The sequence below is a fragment of the Xyrauchen texanus genome, chromosome 46 (assembly GCF_025860055.1).
Source record: "Xyrauchen texanus isolate HMW12.3.18 chromosome 46, RBS_HiC_50CHRs, whole genome shotgun sequence".
NCBI classification, from domain to species: Eukaryota; Metazoa; Chordata; class Actinopteri; order Cypriniformes; family Catostomidae; genus Xyrauchen; species Xyrauchen texanus.
The window spans coordinates 9,036,490-9,063,796 of record NC_068321.1 but is presented as its reverse complement, the minus strand read 5'-3'; the positions used below and the strand labels follow the sequence as shown (position 1 = coordinate 9,063,796).

Below are 27,307 nucleotides of genomic sequence, written 5' to 3'. Positions count from 1 at the left end.
ATGGGTGAATGGGACACAGTATAAAGCTCTTTGGTAACCGCTAAGGTTAAAAAAGGCAATATTTAAGCATTTTTTACCATTAACTTTTGAATTCCCTTGCAATAGTTTTGCATTCCTCATATCATGTCTTTCTTTCCCATTCAATAGTTTGTGTTGCCTTGCAATAAGTTTTGTGTTTCCTTGCAATAGGTTTGCATTCCATCACAATAGTTTGCATTCCCTCTGAGTAAGTATTGCCATCCCTCTCAATAGTTTTGTCCTCTCACAAAGTTATTTGTTTTCCCTTGAAATAGTTTATGTACCCTGGCAATAGGTTTGCATTCCCTTGCAATATTTTGCACTCCCTTGGAGCAGGGCTGGACTGGTAATCTGGCATACCAGGCATTTTCCCGGTGGGCCGGCACACTTTGGGGACGATCAGGGGCAGACTGGCCATTGGGAGAACCGATCGGGCCGGTGGGTCAGCCGCGAAACATGCCGAATGGGCCACGATAAGCTCAAATGATCATTTAGAACGGACCACAAAACGGCGCATAACATATGCCGAAAAGGACAGAGAGAAAAGGACTCCCCCTCAACAACTTTCGGATCAACATCAAATACCACAGTTGATCTATAGTTAGTAACTATGAGTACTGTAGTAAAACCAATGGTAAATGTTTCTGTTCCTATGGTTTCACAACAAATACAATAGTTCAACTATGTTTACTGCAGTAAAACAATGGCTATTTTTGCTAGGGATGGAAAAGGGTTTTGCGAGGGAACCCAAAATAATTTGAAAGGAACGCAAAACTTATTGCAAAGGAATGCAAACTATTGCGAGGGAACACAAAAATATTTCAGAAAATAAATTCCTTCCCTGTTCTAATCGTAATGGATTGCATGGGGTAAGTGAATAATATGCAGGTTTTTACACTGATATACTGTGCACAAAAGTGTACAACTTTGTGAATTTGCCCCATATATTAACATATAATAGACATCATCACTAAGAAATTGTTAAAGTCATTTTTGTATAGGAGGGACACAAATAGCACCGTTTTGTAGAATGAACAAATACACGTTAAACATACTTCATTATACCTTTCACTGACCAAACGTGACACACACTCTCTCTAATGCACACAGCAGTGTTCTAGTGCCACACAGAACAAAATGTTCTCCTCCCATTCTCTCTCTCTCTCTCTCTCTCTCTCTCTCTCTCTCTCTCTCTCTCTATCTCTCATGCTCTTGGGACCCTTACGCCATAGCATGGAGCTTCTAGCAATACTCAAGGTAACATCCCCCCAATGTAAAGGTAAAAAACACTGCACTCAGTTCTCTCTCCCTCCAGTTCACTTCCTTTCTCTGTCTCCATGACATATACTGTAGGTAGGAAACCCCACCCTCCACACCCTTGTGTCTTTTCACCCTCGGCATACTCCCTCCTCACAGTACATGCCTTAATCAAGGGCAGCCCCTTCTGTCTTACCTCTTTCAACCCATTTCTCTCTCTCTCTCTCTCTCTCTCCAAGATCTCTGAATATGCAGATAGGTTAATTCAACTGTAGTCTTGTCCCTGCAGCTGTAGCACTTTTACCACACGGAGCAGGGCGCTAAGTGCTTACGCTGGTGTTTTTTTTTTTTTTGCCGAAAACAACGAGTGGAGTGCTCCTACTCGCAGCAGACTGCAGCCAAACTGTAAACAATATTTTTTTAATTGGGACCTATAAAGGCCAAAATAACATGCTAACGGAATAGCATCTAATTGATTACGATGCTAACCAAGATGCTAACTTGTGAACAGTAGGTTAAAGAAATTCCTTTCAGAATCTGTACAGTAGCTAATCGTTGGATTAGCATTAAGATTAGCTTTAGCATTGTTGTCATCTGCAGCTAGCTCCATGTGGATTTGTACAGCAATACGATACCTTTGCGTGTCACTTTTTCACACAGCAGAACAGCTGAGAAAGTCTAAAAAAGGCTGCATGTAAAATATATTGTATACGTGTCCCTTTTCAATCATATCCTGAGGTTATGAATGTAGCAACTAGCAGGCACAATTTAAAGGTACAAATTCTGTCCTCATTTACTCACCTTCATGATGTCTTGCAGAGAACAAAAAGATTTGCGTTTTTGAAGAATGTCCTAGTCACTCTTTTCTATGTAATGTAAGTGAATGGGGACGGAAGCTGTCAAACTCCAAATTACAAAAAAGCACCACAAAAAGTAGTCCATACAACTCATGTGCTATATTCCTAGTCATCTGAAGCCATTTGATAGCTTTATGTGAGGAACAAACCTACATTTAAGTTGCCATAACTAAAAATCTTGCCCAAATCTTGCACTTGCCCAATGCTGTTTGATGTAATTAAATTCTAACGTGATGCAATGTTTGATTTGAGGGCAAGATGTGAAATTACTACATGAATTTGAGTATATAAAAACCAAATTGTATTTTCTGGCAAACTATTCCTTTTGAGAAAAGATAACCAATAACCAAAAATGGCCAATGATATATTTTGTTCACATTGAAATGGGATGAATGAATATGCATTGGAGAAATGGTAATGTCTTTCACACTTATCCTAAAAAAAACATTGAAAGCCTTGCAGGGATTACCGAAGTGCAGCGAAGGATAACAATATCAATTTATGTCTTATTATAATTTCTGCTCCCGTGCCTTAAATATTGACTTCAAGGTGAAATGAAAAAATGAATGGAGTGATTGAATGAGAGGCAGAGAGCTGATATCAGCATAAAGGAAAGCAAGGAGAATGTTGGAAAGATGAAAAGATGGATGGAGAGAAAGATTGAAAAAGAGAGAGAGGGTCTTGCTTGACCAAAACTCTATGATGCATTTCACAGTGCTGCATTTCTCCCTTGCCCTCTCTCCTTCTCTTATGCAGTTTCATACCACCTATGCACTACAAACTGATTCATGCTCTACGTGAGAGAGAGAGAGAGAGAGAGAGAGAGAGAGTAGCCCTTGCCAACACAGATGATAGCAGGAGTGGGCGCTCTGCCAAACGACTTCAAACACTCCAATTTTATAACCCTGACCAATAACACAGATAACACATGCACATGCATAAATACAAATCAAAGTGTCATAAAAACAGTGCTTCAAATGCTTCAGTCTGGACTGCTGTATCACAATATCGTGTTTTCATGCACGGATGCAGCTATTATGCAATTTTTGCAACTACTAAATGGTCTGTAAACTATACTGTAAATAATGGTAACCTGAAATATATCGCAACAGTGCCCATCCACTTTTTCAGCCACCTTGGATCCAGGAGAATTTTTCCAATTTATTTATTCCATAGGGATTTCATAAAACCCTTCATTAAAGAGTTCAAAGCCATGAACCAAACCAACCAGCTCTGAGGTAAATCACGGCATTAAAAACTTTGAAAAAAGCAAAAAAGCTTTTGAAAATCGGACAAAAAGACAAAAGGTACCTGACTATGTACATACTTAACGTCTTAAATGAAGGAATGAACTACAATCATGTGAATCATTGCAAATGACGTACTAGATTGTAAAAATGATTTAAAATATAGAATATTGTTTTAAAGTTGTTGATAATAAGAATAGAAACAATATATATTGATTTTTATTGTGAAATATTTAGATATTTACAAATATATAATTAGTTTGAGAGTGTAGGGAGAGCGACTTGTCAGGGGAGTGGGCAGTCACTGCAGAGCTCTTTTAGCGCACTTTGTTGGCCGTGATTCTGTGATTGGTGGATCTTTTCTCTTCAGGATTGTGGGTAGTGTAGTTCTTCAACAGGAAATCTGCTATTAAACATTATTTCTAAAAAATTGTGTTGAAATAATGCAGACTAATGAATTCAACCGAGGCATATACCATTGTTAACATCCTTGGAGATCACTGTAGGTCTGTCTTTAAAGGTTTGAAAGTTGTTGTTAAAAATGTATTCGCTAATGCAGAAATTTTTTATTTTTACTTCAACTGGTTTGATTACAGTATTTTATGATTTGTTCACAATGTTCACAAACATCTAAATGACATGTTTGGAACAGGATAATAAACAATAATGAATTTGGGTCACAATATTGCCAACTATTATATAACCGCTAATGTTATCATTTTTAACCACTATTGTTTGATGTATGTACTTTACAGTGTTTGGTGTAATTCCGATTACAAAGCAATTTTTTCCTGCAAACTATTAAAAAAAATATGATAAAATTTTTGTAATCAGATTACAGTTACTTTCAATTAATTTAATCACTTTTAAGTACTTTACTAGGGATCAGGCCCGGACTGGCCATCGGGAGCACCGGGACAATTCCCGCTGGCCTGGCGACTAAGTTGGTCTGCGGCCAGCCAGCGTTTTTTATTTATTTATTTTTTTTTTATTATTATTATTTTATATTACTACCTTTACCAGTGATCATTTTTGAATTCGTCATTCAATAAAATTATTATTAATATTAATAACAATAAAAAAAAAAAAAAACATGAATCTGTTAGTCTTGACTGGCAAGGCTACGATTCGACTTTACGCCTCAGACAAACGGTTAAACAGAAAATGCGAGCAGCACCCGTCTAACGTTACATTTGTGGATAAATCAAAACAAATGAGTGCACACAGAAAACTCACAGAAGAAATGTACTGAGGTAAAAATTCTAATTGTTGTTTTTTTTATTTATAACATATGATTTAGTTTAACATAACACAACTAAGGGAGCTGATTTGCTGAATATTATCACGATTGAAAATGTTACATTGAATTTATTGTTCAATAAACAAGTAGCGTAGTTAATATTTATTATTAAGTTACTTACATTTTAGACACAAACCATATTAACTGTTTTTGTTCCATTTCACCGACTAAAATAGTTCCAAAGGAAAGCTACAGCAGTGCGGTGTTTTGTTACTGAATGATTCAGCGTTTTGAACGAATCTTTTGTATGAAAGACTCACTAATTAAGACGGTCACTTGCCGCCACCTATTGGCGGTTTAGTTTAATGTTTAAGTATTGCATTTTTTTTATATTCAAACATTTATTTAAAACATCAATCTCATAACATTATTTATTGCAGTTGTAATTGCAGTGCACAGGACGTTATGTGCAGACCCATTTGATATTAGGTCTGCTTTACAGGTTGGTTGTTTATGTTTTTATGTTATGGTCATACTGTGAAATAAATGTAATTTAGGGGGGAAAAAAACCCCCTAAATTATTCGTGTTTCTAAATTTTATTTGGGTGCATAGGATGGCCTGGATGGGTGTAGGATTTCCCGGCCTGAAATTGTGTCCCAGTCCGGCCCTGCTAGGGATACACATATTTCTAAAATAATATTGATTTGTGTTGAATTAATTTAAAACATAAATTCTGATATTATGTAAATCTGTTTGAGTTTCGGTGACTGCTGAAGGTTGTATGCCCCTAACAAGTCACTGAACAAGGAGGATATTGTAACCCGCACACACACACACACACAAGATGAGACAGTCACAATGTCGGATGAAACTGCTTTATTAATAGAAAGCAGTGCAGGCAAAAGTACAAAGGGCAAATCCAGTGAAGAGTTGTCGAGGGAAGCGTAGGGTCAAAAGCCAGGGAATGAAAGTATCGTAAGGGGCAAATCCGGGAGAGAGTGGTAAACGAGAGAGGGAGGTCGAAGCCGGGAAAACAGTTAACAATAGGGCGAAGAACTAGACGGGACTAGCGGGATCAAAGACAGGGGAACAAGGGGAGCTGGCAAGCTAAGGGGTAAACATGAGGAGGTCAGAACTAGACAAGACTAGCGGGGGGTAAAGATACGGGAAACTAAACACAATAACCAACACCCGTGAAACGGATGTGCTGTGGTATTTATAGGGGAAGGTGCAGGTGTAAACAATGAAAGGTGATGAGACGAGTGCAGGTGAAACTAATGTGCAGGAGGATTGGAAGCGCGTGAGAAACTCGAGGAAGGGAGATAACGTACGAGCATGTGAGCGAGTAGGAGCAAAGTGGGCGTGAGGGCTCGAACGAGCAAAAAGAGCGTGAAAAGCTCGAGGGGGCGGAGCGAGGGAGTGAGGTCGAGGGAGTGAGTGTGTGTGCGACGAAGCGGGGATGGGGCAGAGGAGCGGGGTTCGTGACAGTACTCCCCCCTCTGAATAGGACGGCTCCTGACGGCCGCGGGAGGCCGGAGGATGATCGGGGGACAGACAAAGGGAAGTGAGACAGTCCATGGGCAGTTCAAGGTAAGGTCAGGGGGAACATAGTGGACAGGCGGGTGGTCGGGAGATCTAGGGGGCAGCCATAGGGCAGAGACTGGGTCAGGGGGTCTGGAAGGCGACTGGAGGACAGGGACTGGGTCCGGGGGTCTGGAAGGTGACCACCAGACAGGAACAGGGGTCAGGAGGCCAGGGAAGAGGACACAGGACAGGGAGAGTGTCAGGGGGCCACCGGACAGGGTCAGGGGGCCAGGGAAGAGCCATGAAAGGCGGAGCCGTGGAGGACTTGGGAGAAGGAGCCTTGGAAGACGGAGCAATGAGAGACTCGGCAGGCGGGGTACTGAGAGGCTGAGGAGGCGGCGCCATGGTGAGCCCAAGAGACAGGGCAGAGGGAGGTGGTGCTGCAGGAGGCTCTAGAGGCGGAGGCCTGGAAGGCTCTGGAGGTGGAGCCGAAGGAGGCTTTAGGGGCGAAGGCCTGGAAGGCTCAGGAGGCGGAGCCAATGACGGTGGCGCCGTGGGCGGCTCTAGCGAGGTAGGCCTGGAAGGCTCTGGAGGTGGAGCCGAAGGAGGCTTTAGGGGCGAAGGCCTGGAAGGCTCAGGAGGTGGAGCCAAGGAAGATGGCGCCGTGGGAGGTCCCCGAGGTGACGACCTGGCAGGCTCTGTAGTCTCGGGGGGTAGAGCCGTAGCAGGCTCGAGGGGCGGAGCTCTAGAAAGCTCTGGAGTCTTTAGGATCAGAGCCTTGAGAGGCTCGGGAGGTGGAGCCGTGGGAGGCTCTGGAGGGGAGCCGTAGGAGGCCCGGGAGGCAGAGCAGTAGGAGGCTCAAGAGGCTCGAGAGGCGGAGCCCTAGGAAGCTCGGGAGGCGGAGCCCTAGGAAGCTCGGGAGGCGGAGCCCTAGGAAGCTCTGGAGTCTTTGGGATCAGAGCCGTGAGAGGCTCGGGAGGTGGAGCCGTGGGATGCTCTGGAGGGGGAGCCCTAGGAAGCTCGGGAGGCGGAGCCGTAGAAAGCTCTGGAGTCTTTGGGAGCAGAGCCGTGAGAGGCTCGGGAGGTGGAGCCGTGGGAGGCTCTGGAGGGGGAGCCGTAGGAGGCCCGAGAGGTGGAGCCGTAGGAGGCTCTAGAGGCAGAGTCCTGGAAGGCTCGAGAGGCTTGGGGGACGGAGCCCTGAGAGGCTCGAGAAGAGGAGGAGCCCTAAGAGACTCGAGAGATGAAGCCGTGAGAGGCTTGAGGGGTGGAGCCATGAAAGACTCAAGGGGTGGAGCCCTGAGAGGCTCGAGGGGAGGAGGAGCCCTGAGAGGCTCGAGGGGAGGAGGAGCCCTGAGAGGCTCGAGAGGGGAAGCCCTGAGAGGCTTGAGAGGGGGAGGAGCCCTGAGAGACTCGAGAGGCAAAGCCGTGAGAGGCTTGAGGGGTGGAGCCATGAAAGACTCGTGAGGCGAAGCCGTGAGAGGCTTGAGGGGTGGAGCCATGAAAGACTCGAGGGATGGAGCCCTGAGAGGCTCGAGGGGAGGAGGAGCCCTGAAAGACTCGAGAGGGGAAGCCCTGAGAGGCTTGAGAGGGGGAGGAGCCCTGAGAGACTCGAGAGGCGAAGCCATGAGAGGCTTGAGGGGTGGAGCCATGAAAGACTCGTGAGGAGAAGCCCTAGGAGGCTTGAGAGGGGGAGGAGCCCTGAGAGACTGGAGAGGCGAAACCGTGAGAGGCTTGAGGGGTGGAGCCATGAAAGACTCGTGAGGAGAAGCCCTAGGAGGCTTGAGAGGGGGAGGAGCCCTGAGAGGCTCGAGAGGCGAAGCCGTGAGAGGCTTGAGGAGGGGAGGAGCCCTGAGAGACTTGAGAGGCGAAGCCGTGAGAGGCTTGAGGGGGGGAGGAGCCCTGAGAGACTCGAGAGGCGAAGCCGTGAGAGGCTTGAGGGGTGGAGCCATGAAAGACTCGAGGGGAGGAGGAGCCCTGAAAGACTTGAGAGGCGAAGCCGTGAGAGGCTTGAGGGATGGAGCCATGAAAGACTCGAGGGGAGGAGCCCTGAGAGGCTTGGAAGGAGGCGGAGCTCTGGGAGGCTCGAGAGGAGGAGCCTTGGGAGGCTCGTGAGGCAGAGCCGTGGAAGACTCTGGGGGCGGAGCAGAACCCGGCAGAGCCGTGGAAGACTCTGGGGCGGAGTAGAACCCGGCAGAGCCGTGGAAGACTCTGGGGGCGGAGCAGAACCCGGCAGAGCCGTGGAAGACTCTGGGGGCGGAGCAGAACCCGGCAGAGCCGTGGAAGACGCTGAGGGAACCTCTGCGGTCTTGAGCACAAGACAAGACTGGGGAGAAGGGGCCCTCTTCCTTCTCTTACGTCTTCGGCCAACAGGGGACGTGGCCATGGGGACGGTCGAGGCCACAGGCGCTGGCTCTGGGGCGGTCGAGGCAACAGGCGCTGGCTCGCTGACCGTGGCAGACATGGGCGCTGGCTCGCCGGCCGTGGCGGGCATGGGCGCTGGCTCGTTGGCCGTGGCGGGCATGGGCGCTGGCTCGTTTGCCGTGGCGGGCATGGGCGCTGGCTCGTGGGCCGTGGGCGCTGGCTCGTTGGCCGTGGCAGGCATGGGCGTTGACTCGCTGGCCGTGCCAGGCTTCGAGGCTGGGGCCGTGACAGGCTTCGGGACTAGGGCTGTGTCCAGCTTCGGGACTGGGGCCGTGTCAGGCCTCGAGACGGGGGCCGTGGTGTGGAGCGCTGGTTCAGTGTCTGCCTCCCCCACAGTAAACAAGGAACCAGCGTACAGTAGGGCGAGGTCAATAAACTGAGCCAGGTTGAGAGAGCAGCGACCACCAGGCATGAATGATGAGGTTGGCTCATTCAGTCCAAATTGAAAAATGGTTTTCAGAGCCACCTCATTAAAATTCACCTGGTTGGCCAGGGCACAAAAATCCACAACATAAACCTCCAAGGGTTGACTCCCCTGACGCAACCCCACGAGTCAGGCCGCTGACTCCATAATGTCGAGGGCGGGGTTATGAGTTACACAACCGCTGCCTCGCATAAAAAACCCTTGGTCAGCGTCCGAAGAGCCATAAAACCTCTCTGGGGGTGGAGAGTGCACGGCGCTCAGAAATGCACTGGAGGCATAAACGGGCTCAGGGGCAGACACAGGTGAAATAGGGTGAAACAAATCAGAAATAGTGCATACCTGCTGCCCCTGGGCCGTGAGCGCGTGATCATGTCTCCACACTGTAGCTCCTCGCGCCGAATGTGACGTGCTTCTCCGCTCTAGTGAGCTGCGCGAATCCTTAGCGCGAGGCATTGTGACTGTCAACGGTGAGGTTGGTTATTTTGTAACCCGCACACACACACACACACAAGATGAGACAGTCACAATGTTGGATGAAACTGCTTTATTAATAGAAAGCAGTGCAGGCAAGAGTAAAAAGGGCAAATCCAGTGAAGAGTTGTCGAGGGAAGCGTAGGGTCAAAAGCCGGGGAATGAAAGTATCGTAAGGGGCAAATCCGGGAGAGAGTGGTAAACGAGAGCGGGAGGTCGAAGCCGGGAAAACAGTTAACAATAGGGCGAAGAACTAGACGGGACTAGCGGGATCAAAGACAGGGGAACAAGGGGAGCTGGCAAGCTAAGGGGTAAACAAGAGGAGGTCAGAACTAGACGAGACTAGCGGGGGGGCAAAGATACGGGAAACTAAAAACAATAACCAACACCCGTGAAACGGATGTGCTGTGGTATTTATAGGGGAAGGTGCAGGTGTAAACAATGAAAGGTGATGAGACGAGTGCAGGTGAAACAAATGTGCAGGAGGATTGGAAGCGTGTGAGAAACTCGAGGAAGGGAGATAACCTACGAGCATGTGAGCGAGTAGGAGCAAAGTGGGCGTGAGGGCTCGAGCGAGCAAAAAGAGCATGAAAAGCTCGAGGGGGCGGAGCGAGGGAGTGAGGTCGAGGGAGTGAGTGTGTGTGCGACGAAGCGGGGATGGGGCAGAGGAGCGGGGTTCGTGACAGATATATAGTCAATACCCAACACTGGTACCATATCATATACAGTGCATACAAAGTGCTCTTTTACTGTATGTGTCTCTATTGTATCATTAGTGACTTTCTAAGACTATCACAGTTTTATTGCTATTAAAATACACAATTGTTGCTTATTTGTTCTAAACCCCCAACCCTGAGTATAAAACTTCAGAACAAAATTCCCATGCTACAGACATGAATGATACCCCAAATAGATGAGCTTATTGAGCAAAGGTGTGCTATTACCTTTCCAAACAATCATAATTAAAAAAGACTTCTGGTGGACAATAAAATGGGCAAAAAATAAAATAAAATAAAAATCCCATTGACCCATCAAGTCATATTTTGAGACCAGAATATCATACAGACTTGGGGTTGGGTCTTTTGACTTGGGCCAGTACACAAACAACTAGTAACCACCCATAACACCCTAGCAACCATCCACAATACTTTGCATTGTGACAAGTTATGGAAGAACCACTCGCATTTCTAGTTTGTTTATATAAATGTATTAGCATGAGAGGTAAACCCCTTACACCCTCTACAGTGGGTGATTCTCTATGTGTCTTCCTTATATCCCTCTGTATGAACAACGAGCAAGTGGCAGTAGAAAAAAGGTCTTCACTCAAGCGTTGTTGCGGCATCATCACTCACTGTGTGCCGGAACGTTACTCTCATCAGCTGCGTTTGGCATTCAGTTGCAGTCAGCAAGTTTCTCCATCCTGTGTACGTGTACTGTATGTGTGTGTTCTGTTAAGGGAGAAATGTGTGGAGTATTAAAGTCCAGGGGCCTGGACAGTGGAACCCCCTTATTTCACTGAGATGTCTTGGAGAGGTGAGATATAAGCACAGGCAGCGCAACTGTGTTTTAAAGGTCTTTAATGAACCGGTGCTAACTCACTTCACTTCTGCCTTTGTGGATGAAGCTTTGTTGAAATGCACATTTGCTCAATCATTTGGCACTGAACTAGCCCTGCCTCCTTTAGCTTGTTAAATGTTCAGGAGTGGAACTATATGTATATACTGTATGTGTGTGTGTATATATATATATATATACGTATATTAGCTCTGAAATATCTTAAATTATTATTGGAATTCATTTTCTTTCCAATCAGATTAACCAAACAGCCAATGTTGCCAAGCAAATTAAGTGTTTAATGTAAGAACTCAATCAATAAAGATCTAGTTTAGAAAAAATTATATTTAATTATTTTAATTTATATGCACCAATATAGCAATAAATAATAATACACAACAACTCTGACCTACATCTACAGTATATTCTACTAAATGTTTGTATGTGAAAAAAGTGGAGACTTCAGTGAACATTTTTGAGAAATGACTCAAAGATGTGTTGAATGCCTGTTTTCAGTTCAATAAAATGGACAGTTTGAACTTATTCACAGAAATGAATCAAACATATCAACTGGAATGCCATTTTTGCAACTTAAGTCAGAGACGCTATTGAAACATTTCTATCTTAACTTGTCAACAAGCAGAGACTGGACCACTGATTTAACGGCATGGTCTAAGGAAACTTAAAGCCCAAATAAAACAGATTAAATTCAGTAAAAGGAGGTAGAAAGTTCTGCTAATTATTTATAATTGATTTTGCTTACCGAAATTCGAACTACTGCCCCCAGTGGCTGAAGCTGGAAGTGTTGTTGAAATGTTCACAGTGTGGTACCAAAAGAGAATTGTAATTTTACTGTTGAATGAAGTAGGACAGTCAACAGGAATGCATATTTAATTAACTCTACTCTCTAAGGGCCACATATAATGATTAAAATGTAGTTCTGTTGAAAACACTTGTTGCTGCATAAACCAAACTAATGAATAAAAAATTAAATAAAAAACTTTTTATTAGTTTACTGATGTGCCTGGGGTCTTTATCTCTTGTGAGTGATCATGATTTTACACATATGATCAAAATTGCAATTCATTTCTTAGGGAGTACATGAGGAAAAAACCTTTAAGGCTGTGTTTCAAAACCTACAAGTGACTTAAACAACAGGATGTTAACATACACACTGCTAGAGATGATCTTGTTTATAGTTTTTATGTGCTTAGTTAACTGAAGATAATGCATTGCATACCCATATTTATCATTTGCATCCGTTTTGGTTCAGCTGGTCATGTGTAACATTCAAATGTTTGTGTTGGACAGTAATGATACTTCAGTCTACATAGACTTCAAAAGGGCAGCATTCAAGCACATGGCCTGAGCGGTGGCCACTTCCTTCAATTACTTTCTAACCAATTGATTTGAAAGAAATCACAAACTCTATCTGGGAATATTGTGGAAAACGTATAAGTACATTGCATGTTGAGATTATGTAAATCTGACAATGAGAAGCTCTGCTGGTAATCATTGTAAACTGTGCTTCAAATACAAACTACGCTTTAAAAACTCCCCCCAAAATGTGTGTGGTGCTCATGTATCCATATAGTTTAAGCCATATAGTCTATTTCTAATATACACAAGCCTATTTAGACTGAATAAAAAAATGGAGCATTTGTATTACAGACTGCTATTAAAACAACAATAATTGAACAAAGGAACTCAAACAAGTGTCTAGATTTTTGTACACTGTAGCAGCTCATGGAAATCTCACTCAGAGCTCATTAGAATAATAATCATGTAGAGTGTGTTTTCCCAGAGGAGGCAAGGCAATTTGTGAGACACATCCCGGCAACTTAAAATCCCAGGTGTTCCCTAAACAAACAGATCATACGCCGGCGTTTCCCAGAACTGGATCGGATTCACTAAGATGTTGCATTAAGTATGACCCTATGAAGTATCTATGAGGCATTCAGACAGTGTGCACAAGGCGAACATGACAGCCTCTTACAACATTCACAGATCCTCGTGGTAGGAAATGTAATTTTCAAAGGAATATTAGATGTTAAGATTTGTTGGAAGGGAGTTGTGCTGAATACACAGCATGTTCACACAAAAATGAAAACACTGATTCATTAACCTCATCTCGTTTGAACACATTTTTTTTCAGTCTTCCAAAAGCTGCTCTTTTCCATACTTTAGAAGTGAATGTGGACTGAGGCTGTCGAGCTCCAAAAATGACAATACAAGAACAATAAAAGTAGCCCAAATGACTTGTGCGCTCTATTCCAAGTTTTCTGAAGCCGTACAAAAGTTTTGCGTGAAAAACAGACTGAAATTTTAGTCATTATTCACTGAAAATCTTCCCCTCTGTCATCGCACTAAAATCTAATTTGCACATGTGCATGCTCAAACTCAAGACACATTGCACCAGATTGGATGATTGGGATTATTTAAAATGTGGTATGTTACACACAAAGCTACCGTAGGCCTTCAGAAGAAAAGAATATAGTGCATATACTGTTTATGGAATATATATATATATATTTAAATTAGAGCTGTCAGAATTAACGCATTAACTCATGCAATTTTTAAAAGTTTTATGTGTTAATTTTTCTTAATCACGCTTAACAAATTAACCGTTAATACAGCAAAAACACTTGCTGGAAGGGCAGAACCTTTGTAATGAGTCCACCCGGAGTCATTACACTGATGTATACACCACAAACACACACAGTAGTGATTCAGTGTCAGTGCTAAAATTACAGTGAAAGGACCTCTTAACGCTATTTGATATACAAAACAAACGATGTACAAACATTTCTGTCTGCAAGCGCTTTTCATGTGGAGTTCAAAGTGGTGCTGGCGCTGGCGCCAACACCCTGACGTGAATCATGAACACGGCCTCATGTTTGCTGTAGGAAAGAGGAATTGGGGCTATTTTAGTGCATTTCTATCTTTATACTGTGGATTTTTACAAATTCTTATATTGTTACATATTGTTTTGTTTTCTTTCCTAAGATGGAAATAAATGAATTTTGACAGGAAAATATATATAGTATAAGTATATAGTGTCAAATTTCAGCACTCTCCAAATATGCAATTAATTGCGATTAACTACAAAAAAAATTGTAATCAAACTGTCGCCTACAGCTTGCTCACTGTGGTTATTAATACAATTATCATTTAATTATTTTTAAACCCTATTAAAAATCATATTTGATCTAAATTACACAATGATGATTAATCGACTTTATAGACATTACAGTTTTATCGTCTGTTAATGCTGATATTCTGTAAAGCTGCTTTGAAACGATGTGTGTTGTGAAAGGCACTATACAAATAAACTTCGCTTGACTTGACTGACAACACTAATTTATATATATTGATTTAAAAAATGTATTTGTCAATTTATAGCTCAATGTCCGCAGTCCCTATCCGCTTATATAGTATCAAAAAGAGCAGCTTTTACTTTCTTCTAAATATCTTCTTTTACATTACACAAAAGAAAAAAAATCATATGGGTTTGAAATGACATGAGAGTGAGTAAAGGATGACAGAATGTCATTTTTGGATGAACTCTCCCTTTAAAAAGCTCCTTCCACATCTGTTTACACCAGATATGTGTTTTGGGATACATATAAATTGAATCCAGATGTGAGTTTATTAATAATTCCTGGAATAATTGAGAATAAATTGACTTTTTACAACTGTGCATGTTCACTCTTGCAGAAATCCCCTTGAGCACTCAAGCAGACATACTGGTAAATGGGCATAAACAAACATATTGTACATGCACATATACACACCACTGGCATCGCTCTCAGTAAACACATGTATGTACATGCACATGAAGTCCTAACACACACCATCTAAGGGTGCAATCTAATTTGTAAACACACGCACACACACACACACACACACACACACACACACCCCAACCCCACTCCTTTCCACCACACATGGAGGCATGGCCAGTGGATGCAGCCTTTAACTCACGTTTGAGTCCAGTAGGTTGATGCTGTCCAGGCTTTTGCTGCGGTGAATTCGGCCCTTGATTCTGCGTAGGGATGGTTTGCCATGCACCGAGCCCTCCGATTCTTCCAAAAGAGTGAGTTTTGGGGTGTGGATGAAGCCGTGAACCTTGGGATAATAACTAGAAAAAAAGAGGCACAAAGTGTGTGTTGGAACATGGAATAAATATAATTGCCATTAAAAAGGGGGTTCCTCAATGGAGTGAGAATAGTAGAAATATATGCTTACACTGCAGGTCCGTATTGGTATTTGTCGTGTTTGGGGAAGACCCTAAAATTGAAGCACAAGAGAAAGATTGAGATTTTTAAATCTCAGCAGAAAAACAACAAAACAAGCCATAGCAAGAAACATGTAAGGAGACATTGTGGAGTATATTTTTGGAACATTTTATTGCACACATAAATACAGGACCAGAAAAAAAGGAATTCAGACAAATTTGCGAAAAGATGAATAAAGCATATAGATGCTCACATGCAAAAACATATTCAACCGTGTAATCTGAAAGCATATGAAGAAGCATATTTGTATATGTTTGTAATTTATTTGAAGTTAAAATACTTTGTCCTTTCCCACTTTAAGATACAAAGACATCAATAAGTAAGCCATAGGTTGAATTTGACAAATGCTGTTTCTCCACGGCACGGTCAAAACACTGCTCTGTTTTTTTTATCCTAACTTAGCAAATTTTGTCTCATCCAATGGCATGAATTTGGGGATGGAACTGTTTGGCTGACCAATTGGCATGTTTGAAAACAGTCATTGACTATATTCAAAACCACATACTACTAAACTACTCTTACTATTTCTGCTGTATCTATAAACACCAGAAATAGAGAGAGTGCTATGGTTTTATGGAATTTTGAGTTTAGCCATTATTTTGCAATTACATTTGGTGGAGCAAAAATTATACACATGTGGGACCATCAGGAATATGGCATCTAGGCCTAAATAAATTTGCATTAACCTGTAAATGCATAAAGATGTTGAACTGCAACAACACTTAAGTCTAAAAAGTATATGAAATACCATATTTTCAAGCAACAAAAATGACTTTTTATCAGAGACTATTTTGCAGAGATGGGCCACTTCAATTCAAATGAGTGGGAGAAATCGGAACGCCCAACGGATTTAGAAAAGGAAATCCAGTCTTACAGGTAAAAGAGTCAATCACCTTTTACATACAGTCATCACCTGTCAATCAACTCAAGAACGTTGCACATTAGCTAGACAAGCTGGAAAGATTTAGTTTTTTAGCATAATCTGAGGTAAAGAAACACATCTTATGATTCCAGTGTTCTCAGATTCTCAAATATGTTCTTTGATCGTAATCTTGGCCGATTTGTAGAATCGATGGCCACCGAGTGGACTGACTTTGCTTTTATTCAATTGTCGTCTGTTGTGTAAACTCTAAGTAATATGCTTTTTTAGTTTGGAAATACCAGGTTTTGTTACTCTTTGCAGGATTATGAGAAGCAAGAGGAACAGGGAGATATTAAAGATTAATATAACGTAAAATGGTTTCAGGGGCTTTTCAATTTTTTAAGCCACTTTAGCCACTGGGCTTTGCAGTATTTAAACACTCCCGTACGACTATATTTCTAAACAAAAATGCTGATGATGTTCTCGGTTTAAAAAATGAACACATTTCGGAGATGGCTAGAGGGGTGTAATATGTGTGGACATTCCTGTGATGGTGTGAGCTGTTCTAAACTAAAAGTTTTACAGACTAGGGGTCGACTTGTATTCAACAGATCAGTTAAATTTGAAGTCAACATGAAATGGCATTTGCAACCCATTTTACTTCTGTAATGTGATATGTTTCAGAGTGAAATTAGATTTTTTTTAATGAGAAAAAAAATACCACTGGACTTGATTTTATAATATTGGGAATTGATTGGATTGGAAAAATCATCTCTACATGTCAGATACAACCTAGTCTAACAGAATGACCTTTACTATAACTACATTTTTGCAAACTGAGTGTTACATGTCGCTTTCTACGTTGCTGCAGTTCCTCTGTGAAAATAACACTAGAGGCACTACAACAACTGTGTTTTATTCACAAATCACGGGTACAATGGCCATTTATGACATTGCTCTATTACTCACACACTTCTATGTTATGATATTGAACACTTTTACTCTGACACATCATTTGAAAAACGATACATTTTAACTCTTGTATTACAGACCCACCTACATTTACACAATTATTCCAGTATAATTAACATGCACTGTAGCTCACCTGATAGTGTGTTGGACTTTGGACTCAGAAGACCAAGCCTCATGATCACCCAAGGACACTCTAAGCGAAAGTGAAGTGAAAGTGCCATAGAAGCGACACAAAATTACATGGTTGCTTCAATAAATGTGCTTTTCATGATGTATTTGCTTTTAGGATGCTATCGGTTAAATTTTTAGGCATTGGTTAAGGGTAAGGATGTCAGTTTTGTTCACCTCTCATTTATCTTTTTGAACACTTCTGGACACTGATGCTGTGGAGCAAGTACAGAGACTTGCTACTGCTAGAACATACACAGACATACTGAGTTAAAGGTGCTATAAGTGGTTTCAACCGTTCACCCTGAACTTCAAAGATATCAAAATTAGCTTTATTGAAAGCAGAAACGGTTGTTAAAAACAACAGCTGCAAAACAGCGCCCTCAACTGACAACTGTAATGAAGAACATGGAATTAAAATGGCATTATGCCTCAATAATTCCTGCAACTACAATACTATGAGAATACGCAAATTGATTGACAGGTAGAAAGTGTAAGCCCGTTTATCGGTCCAATGGCGGTCTCCAATAATACGGGTGAAGGTCTCTGCGCGTTACTGTCTTTCTTGTTACGCAACATAACAATATTAAATGAAATACATTTTCTCTTATGTATTACCTCGTTTATTCATCTGACTCCATAAATGAAAAGGTTTTTAATTTAAGGTGGTTACGTTCACGTATACACAATCAAAGATACTTCAGTATAGCCCCATGGAATTGCACACACTTGAATGTAACTTAACGTTTTCTTCAGTAGAGGTCACGGCCACACTTACAGATGTAAGTTGACCAACATAACTTCTCTTGTAATAGCTTTGGATTGGCCATGCATGGTTTCCCACGTACACTTATCTGGAGAAACATCAAATTAAAACAGAGGTTAGACACCCGGATTTAGATTGGTCAAGCAGCGTTCGCTGTTCTAAACGGAAATTCCCTTTTTGTCTTTGCAAACCAAGTACACTTGAATCGATGCCAAATATTAGTCGTCACTAATCTGACGCAGGCTTGCGGTAACATACGAATCATTTAATCTGTTTGGGAAACACAATGTCAGAGTCAGTCAGAATAAAATCAAATGTTGACAATTTATTGATCAGGTAACATAATCAATTCATCAATTCCAATTAGACAGTGATAAGTCAAAGTTAGACATTTTATCAAAACATGAGAAATTCGAATTGCAATCACCTGAAATAAATTACAAACAGTAAACTGTTTGGGATCGTCTGATTACAGAGAGCCCTGAGAAATGTGTCGCCTTTCCTTAAATACCCAACCATGGACAAAGGGGATTTTGGGAGTGGTTAGGTTTGGAAGTCCTGGGGACATACTTCATTAACATACAAGCAGGGATGGAGACAGACCTCCAGAACTATAAAGCATTTGGCAAAGACCTTATAACTTTGCTGTCATTAAGTTTACAAACCTGGGAATAAGAGCACTATACCAGACGCACTGAGACATTTTAAATGATTCCAAACATGTTACACTAGTTACATTATTTGTATACATCAGATATACACTTTTGTTACATACAGATCTTAGGTGATTCTGAGCTGAATGGGGGAGAGAGGAGAGAATGGGACAGATGTGGGAGGGCGACAATGAGGTGTGAATTTGCAGTCTCCGCTAAGTGGGGTGTGGTGCCTCAGGAAGAGATGCTAATTGTGAGAAAGTTAGTTTGGTGATTTTCTCAAAGATCATACATTTGCTCTTTGCCTTTGAATGCAAACACATTGGCACCCTGCCTTACAAAAGCGTCATTGTTTGTGGACACATTTTGGTTTGCTGTTTACAGAGTCTAGAGCTGTCACAGAGACCAGTGAGATATCTCATGACACTTATTTCATTAATATCTTTAAGGGAGTAGGAAAATGTTTTGCATACCTTTCCATGAAATAGTCGCTTACAGCACCTTTAAGTATATATGATGCTGCTACACAATAAAAAAAAAAACAATCCCCATGTAGCAGATCTAGACTGTGGAGCTTGGGAAGTGGAGGGTTTCAGAGAATACTCTCGCTGTACCCTGCAGTGAAACCGACATACTTGCAAACTGAGAAAATGTAAATGTTAGGCAAAGAGAGAATACGCAAGTTGATTGGCTACCTGATTTCTAGGACCTATCAGCTTATACCATGTGAGCCGATTGGCTTGGCATATCATATGTGAGCGAGCTTATTGGCTTACAAATAACAAGTTCAAAGAACATGTTAGCTTGCGCCGTTCAGAGATTCATGCCTGAACTTAGTCATTTGTTACATTTTGATGAAAGATTATTTAGACATACTTCTTTTGAATAACATGCACCAATGAGTGGTTCAAAACCAGTAACAATGTATAGTTACATGAAAGTAAACATGGTGAATTATTATTTTTGACTTAAAATCTGCAAATGTTACTGTGGAGCGGAGGGGGGCGGGGCCGATTGGGGACCGGGCGCGCGATATTCCAACCGGCCCCGCCCCTCCGCTCCACACTCGGCCTGATGAGGCGCGCGAGGGATAAAGGCGGCCGGTGACGACGGTTCGAGAGAGAGAGAATTACGGGCATGTCCGTCATGTGTGTTTATGTTTGTGCTTTTGGTTTAAGTTTACATTAAAATATAATTTATGTTGACAAGCCGGTTCTTGCCTCCTCCTTGCCCATCCTTTAACTGTTTTACAGTTACCCTCTTAACAAATAAAATGAATAATGTGTTTGAAGCTAAATCCTTACTCATCAGTTGATCAACTCCATATTTGTTAATCCTTTCATTAAAACACACACAAACTCCAGTACAGGCCAAGCTCTGATACTACTGCATAATCATGTCCCAAACATCAATATACCCTCATCATATAAAAAACATTAGTCCAACAAACCCTGTTTGTTTTGCAGCCCAGAAACAGTTACTCTAACAAAAGATTTTGGTGACTAAATATAAAAAATGCCATCACATTCATGGTTGATAACACACACTCTTTATTTTTTTGTCATTTCATTCATTTTCAGTCATTAATAATTAGTGTCCCATCTGCTCTGTCTGAACCCCGAAGCATCTTCAATGCTGAACACATGCATTATTCACGAGGAATTATATGATCTTGCCATTCACTACAGTGTAATTTCAGTACAGGAAAAGCACCGCACCAAGTGAATCTAGCATTGTATAAACGACAAAACCAAGGTTGATTCTATAGAAATGCATCTTTTCTGACCCAACAATTAATAATATGGGAATATGGGGGGTCCAATGAGGTTATAATGTCCCCATCATATATGTCTTAATAAACTGAATGAAATATGAACTCACAAAACATCATATTTGTTTTGTTTTTTAATCAGAATTAAATGAGAATAGGGTGGGAGAATAATTTGTAATTATTTCACTACTTTGGTTTGAGCAGATGTTGCCATATTTGCTAATAAGGGAAATGATTAAAGGAATAGTAAATGAATAATCATTTACTCACCCTCATGTCTATGACTTTTTTCTTCAGCAGAACACAAAGACTTTTAGAAGAATATCTCAGTTCTATATGTCCATACAATGCAAGTGCATGGTGACCAAAACTTTTAAGCTCAAAAAAGCACATAAAGGCAGCATAAAAGTAATCCATATGACTCCAGTGTTTTAATCCGTCTTCTGAAGCGATCCAATCGTTTGGGGAGGACAAAAGCAAATATAAATAACTATAAATCTAGACATCAGTAGTCTCCTACACAATTACTAAACCACTGCCATCTTATGTGTAACTATTATGCTGCCTTTATGTTTACATTTACATTTATGCAATTGGCAGATGCTTTTATCCAAAGTGACTTACTGTACACTTATTACAGGGACAATCCCCCCGGAGCAACCTGGAGTTAAGTGCCTTGCTCAGGGACACAATGCTGGTGGCTGTTGTGATCAAACCAGCAACCATCTGATTAACAGTTATGTGCTTTAGCCCACTACAACACCACCACTACATATGTAACATTTTCATGCATTGGCCGGGATGTGCTTTTTGGAGCTTCAAAGTTCTGGTCACCATTCACTTGCATTGTATGGACCAATAGATCTGAAATATTCTGCTAAAAATCTTTGTTCTTGCAGAAGAAAATCTGAAAGATTCCAGGTGTGGTTTTTGTTTGGTTTTCTTGGGAATATTGTTTAAAGTGGTAATAAATGTAGGATTACATTTTTTGTATTCCAAAAAAGTTTCTTAAGTTTCATAATTTTTTGGTGGGAAAACAGCAGGGGAAAGATCAGTAAGTAATTGAAGCACCTCTAAATAATTTAAAACTAACATAAATTGACATACTCATGTAAGCTAACTCTCATTGTCTCACTGAGAAATGGCTATCTTTTGTGCTTCGGCTAAAGACAATAAAATGTAAGACATGTAAGACATTTTATTGTAAGACAGTTTATGTAAGACGATATATATATATATATATATATATATATATATATATATATATATATAAAGCATAATCATATTTTTAAATGTTAACAGGAATAACAGGAATGACCTTGGTTTCCTAAAATGGACGAGAAAAGCCCATACACATATTTGCATGGGTGTTTGAGTGAGAAAAGGGTTGAGTGTATAACAGCTAAAGTCTCTATATTTTTGTACAGTTTAGTTAACAATGTGCACCTTTAAATGATTCTGCGATAAAGGAAAGTCCTGACTCTGTTTGGGAGTGATTATGTAATACCACAGGAGCACATGGTTTACAGTAGCTGTAGAATGTAAGACAGTCCCTGTACAGTAGGAAAGGTAATTGGAATGCCTTGTAACATAACCATTCCCTTATTGATATCAGGGCATGCAGTGTTTGTGAGAGGATTTGTTTGAAAACCCCTGCAAAACGAAATTCAATATGGCAAATCTTCTATTTAAATGCGCTGTCTGGGGCACCAATAAAACAGAGACTTCATTTCCATTGTAAGTGGCAGATTGTGGAAGCCTTCTGGGCTACAGATACTGATTCTAAGAATTCCATAAAATAACCTGTTTTATTTAAACACATTTACATAATCTGAAAGGGTTCAAGGACAAACCTTCTGGTGAGTATGCAGAGTGTTTGAACAGAAATACATGAACAAATGTGTATTGTGTCACATTATGACTAATTTTGTATCACAGCAATATCATGCTTTAGTTATTTTTGCTACAATTTGACACAAACAGTTTGTATATTAAAAAAACAGTGTGGTAATGCCTATTTTTGTAACCTTCAGTGAATTATATACTTCACATATGAAAAGTCCTTCATTAAATTGGACTATTTAGTCTTTAAATATGGAACTTGATGGATGCAAACCAAAAGATATTCATAACAAATAAATTATACTGTATATCTGGCATCAGTACAAAAACAACAGGAAAACTGTCAACCAGTTGACATATTTCTACTTCAGCATAGTATATAACATCATACTGCCCAGCCCTACCCAAGTGTGTTTTTAAAAGGACAATTGAGTTTGAAAGTAGCATTTGGCAATCGGTAGGAATGATGCTGGCACATGCAGTTTAGTGTCTGGATAATTTTGCTGTCCAAAACAAAGTGGTAAGTGGATGCTTAATGCTGTTACAGTCCAAACAAAAGATATACCATAAAAGCAAAGGATAAGTCATTATCAACTCTTGTGTTCAGCCCAGGTCAATAGAAAGGTTTAGACACACACATAGAAACACTCAAACAATAATTATTAGGCATTGGTTTAAAATAGGGCTGTCAATCGATTACACATTTTAATCGAATTAATTACATGGTGTCCCGATTAATTAATCGCATATACAAATATTTGCTGAGAAAGCCCCTCATATAACAATAATTCAATACATAATGATGAAATAATTATACATAGTTATCTTTAAATATTAAAAAATTATATATATATATATATATATATATATATATATATATATATATATATATCCATCCATCCATCCATCCATCGTCAACCGCTTATCCTGTGTACAGGGTCGCGGGGGCTGGAGCCTATCCCAGCTAACATTGGGCGAAAGGCGGGGGACACCCTGGACAGGTCGCCAGTCCATCGCAGGGCATATATATATATATATATAAAATAAAAACATTTCAGGTTATTAAAATGCATTACATTCTTGTGGCAGAAGAGTTCATCATTGATAAGACCATATAAAAAGCAGCTTTAGAATACAATGTATTGTTTACTACCATATTACTGATCATAAGACAATCATTGACATACAGTTCACAGCAATCCATTTCACAAGTGAATTTGTCAAATCAGTTTGAGAATTATTATGAGGGCTTGTTTAAGACCCGTCAATTTACACCTGCGTCAGACATGCTTTTTTTTTTTTTTCGAATCAAGCCAGAGGTATACATAGTACACAATACTACAGCTGTATTTTACAATAATGCCAATACATTATATTCACTACATAGTGCAATGGTTTTCAATGCTTTGGAGTTGGGGCGGCACGGTGGTGCAGCGGTTAGCACTGTCGCCTCACAGCAAGAAGGTCGTGGGTTCAAACCCTGGTTGCCCCGGCCTTTCTGTGTGGAGTTTGCATGTTCTCCCCGTGTCTGCGTGGGTTCTCTCCGGGTACTCCGGCTTCCTCCCACCATCCAAAAGACATGCAGGCTAGGTTAATTGGTGTCTCCAAAAAATTGCCCTAGGTGTGGAGGTGAGTGTGAGTGTGAGTGTGAGTGTGAGTGTGAGTGTGAGTGTGAGTGTATGTCTGTCTATGTGTGGCCCTGCGATGGACTGGCGACCTGTCCAGGGTGTCCCCCGCCTTTCGCCTGATGTTAGCTGGGATAGGCTCCAGCCCCCCGCGACCCTGTACACAGGATAAGTGGTTGACGATGGATGGATACTTCTGTGTGGGCATATTCCCAAAAAAGGTGAGGGGCAGATTCATCTACAGCATTACAGAAGGAGCAAAGTGGATCTATTTCAGGGAGCATGTTTCTTAAATAAAGATTGAATGGGTAAAAATGGTGTAACAGTTTAAAGGACACCTCCTTAACCGGTAATTAAATATAAAGACCATACGACAGGGTGACCACCTGGCTATTGCTCTGTTGCGGGTCAGCAGACCTGATTTTGTGGGACACGAGGGAGAGATAACTTACTATTATTGTACTAGGTGAATAAATATTGATTTTTTATTAGATGTATTTTTGCAGTGATGTTAAATGTTAATAACGGCGCTGTGAACGTCACTCAGTTTGGCATAAGGTCTACAATACAAACTAATTTTAACAGCTCAGACCTACTCAATGTAAATATAATGAAGTGAAAATAATAATCTATTCGTTAAAAAGCACAATTCCAAATAAGCACATCAATTCCATTATTAAAGACTAGAAAGATTAAATGCGATCTTACCAGATTTAGTGCATCTTGAATTGATTTTTTTTGTCTGATCTGGCTGCTTCGAGTAGGGCCTTCTCATTCATTATGACTGTAGAACTCCTGGCAGGTGTAGCTTTAGTTCACTTTCACCAGGAGTTCACTTTTGATGAGGTCCACAGATGCTCATGAAGGGTGAGGGTCAAAATCCCTTGGCTCTTCAGATATATCAATAAATATATATATATATATATATATATATATATATATATATATATATATATATATATATATATATATATATATATATATATATCCTTTTATATCAATATCTATCTGTATTCTGTTGCTTAACCTCTTTAATAAAGTGATGAATTAACTATATGCATGATCACATAATCAATTCTATTTTCTTATGCATAATTGAAATATACTTTGAATCATATGTGTGTTGAATGTTAATTAGTCTCTTTTAGGAACATTCCAGAGTCTCTCTGTCCTGCACGTCGGCTGAAGGTCTTTTGGGGGATAAGCTTATTTGTGACGCTCTCCAGCCTCTCAGGGGAGGGGGTCAGGGGGAATGCGTTAAACGTGTTCCAGATGTATTCTGTGTTTGATCGTTACTTTTCTATGATTAAGTATATGGTTTAAAGTCCTATGCAATACTACCTGAATAGTAGAAGTGTGATTTTCTATTATTATTTCTTTAGGGAAGAAATGTATGTTATTTCAACCCTCTCCTCTGCAGGAGTGAATATTTTATCTCTCTGTTTTGGTTTAAATGGCCTGATAATGTGTGCTCTAGCTGTCTTGTGCCCAGAGAAGAACTGTCGTTCGTCAGTGTTTTGTGTGTGCGTTTGACCTTCTACCTAGGTTTTGAACCAGGGATGCACACCAGGCCGACTCGAAGATGCCCCGCGACCATCTGCGAGGTCACTTCAGATGTAAATCTCGGGCGCGGACGACAAGTGCGCTGATTAATGTTGATACTCAATCTTTAAACACATATTGAGATCCCTTAGTTCGCATTTGAACCATTAGTAACTCATATCTGTGTTGTTTTCTTCACTGTATAAACTGTGTGTTGCTCACACAGCTTAAATTTCACTTACTGCCCTCTGGAGTATACAGGTGGTACTACAAGCATGTGATTAAATGTGTAAATCTTTATTTATTGTATAATTAATCACGCTTTATTAATGCGTTAACTAGACAGCCATAGTTTAAAACCTTTGAAATGGGCTTTCTATACACTAAAATACTACTTAAATCTCAGTTACCACACTGTTGTTGGAAACTTTCACTCATGGATTAAATTTGTCATGCTTGACTATGAAAAGTAAATTTATACATTGCCCTCTGTAACTGAAAACTATTGCGTTTGAATGATACTACATCCACGGCGCTAGGCGTCAGTGTAACAAAAACAAAAACTTACTGAGTTCACCTTTAAATACAAGCTGGCAAAAGTGCATGTTAGCTATAGGTAACCCTGCTAAAAAAAACTTCTTACCAGCCTAGCTAGCAATCTCGCATGCTAGCATGCTAATTTTCACTTTTTTATCTATATGTACTTTAATGTACACACTGCAAAAAATGATTTTTGAAAAACAAATCTGCCAATGGGGTAAGCAAAATAAACTTAATTTAAAGAGAAAACAAGTTTCCCTCTCGAGAGGTCTCTCCTATTGCGTAAGTAGCTTAAGGGAAAACTCAGTTTCTCGAGAAATATTGAAGTCTTTACGTAAAACGCATTGCAGCTGCACAGCAGACAGCAATGAGCGAGGCAGCTCGGTCATTGGCTTTGCTGCGGCAACTTGCTCGAACCAATGACGGGCGACTCTGAACGCGCAACCAATGAGCGCTGCGCTCACGCGCCAGAGCCCGCCAAGATTAGCGTGGCTAAGGCTATATATTAGGCGCCCCGTCAGAGAGTTCTTTAGATTTAATCTCCTTCAGCGAAGACCTTCTCTTCGCTGGATCCTCCGGATTGTTGGAGTCTTTTCGCCCGCCGTTGACAAGCCTACAACAGGACTGCTAAGAGGACGCCGGCCGCCTTCGAAGCCTTCTGCTACGCCATCCGGCGCGCATCACTGATATCCTTTTTTAATTTACAAGTGTTCGCCTCTGCGACGCTTTTGATTTAAGTAAAAGAGCAATTTTCGAGGCATTGTTCCAAATGCCTTTAACCTGCGCCTCGTGCAGAGGCCTTCTTCCTGACGGGGACCGTCACGTTATCTGCACTCGCTGCCTGGGACCTGACCACACAGAAGCTGCTCTCATTCAGGGCGGATGCCCCGAATGTGACTCCCTGGGCCTCGCCGCGCCTCCACCGCTGGATGGAAAGCCAAAGCTTCTCATCCCTCGAAGCCCTGCCGATCTACCTCAGCTCTCACCGGCCGCGCATACGCCGCCGCCGGCCAAGCTGCGTCAGCGCTTCATTCCATGGCTGTTCTACAAGTTTATCAGGCCAAACTTCTCCGCACCATGGACGAGTCGGGACCTGAACCTGAGGCTTTCAAGGACCTGCGCAGCGCCACTGACGTAGCCCTGCGAGCCACAAAGGCCACCGCCCAATCCATCGGCCAGGCCATGGCTAACCTGACTGTCCTTGAGCGCCATCTGTGGCTGACGCTAACAGAGATGAAGGACGCGGATAAGGCG

General features: G+C 41.3%; 1 protein-coding gene across 2 annotated transcripts in view; it reads right to left on the bottom strand.

Moving 5' to 3' along the window:
• Positions 1–27,307, bottom strand: part of LOC127637945 (tight junction protein ZO-1-like) — a 192,262-nt gene that overhangs the window by 116,440 nt on the left and 48,515 nt on the right. For both annotated transcript variants that reach the window (XM_052119212.1, XM_052119213.1), the window contains 2 exons: positions 15,263–15,304; positions 14,999–15,155 (listed from right to left, as the gene is read on the bottom strand). In XM_052119212.1, coding sequence (XP_051975172.1) covers positions 14,999–15,155; positions 15,263–15,304 — 199 coding nt within the window. The remainder of the gene's footprint in view (positions 1–14,998; positions 15,156–15,262; positions 15,305–27,307) is intronic.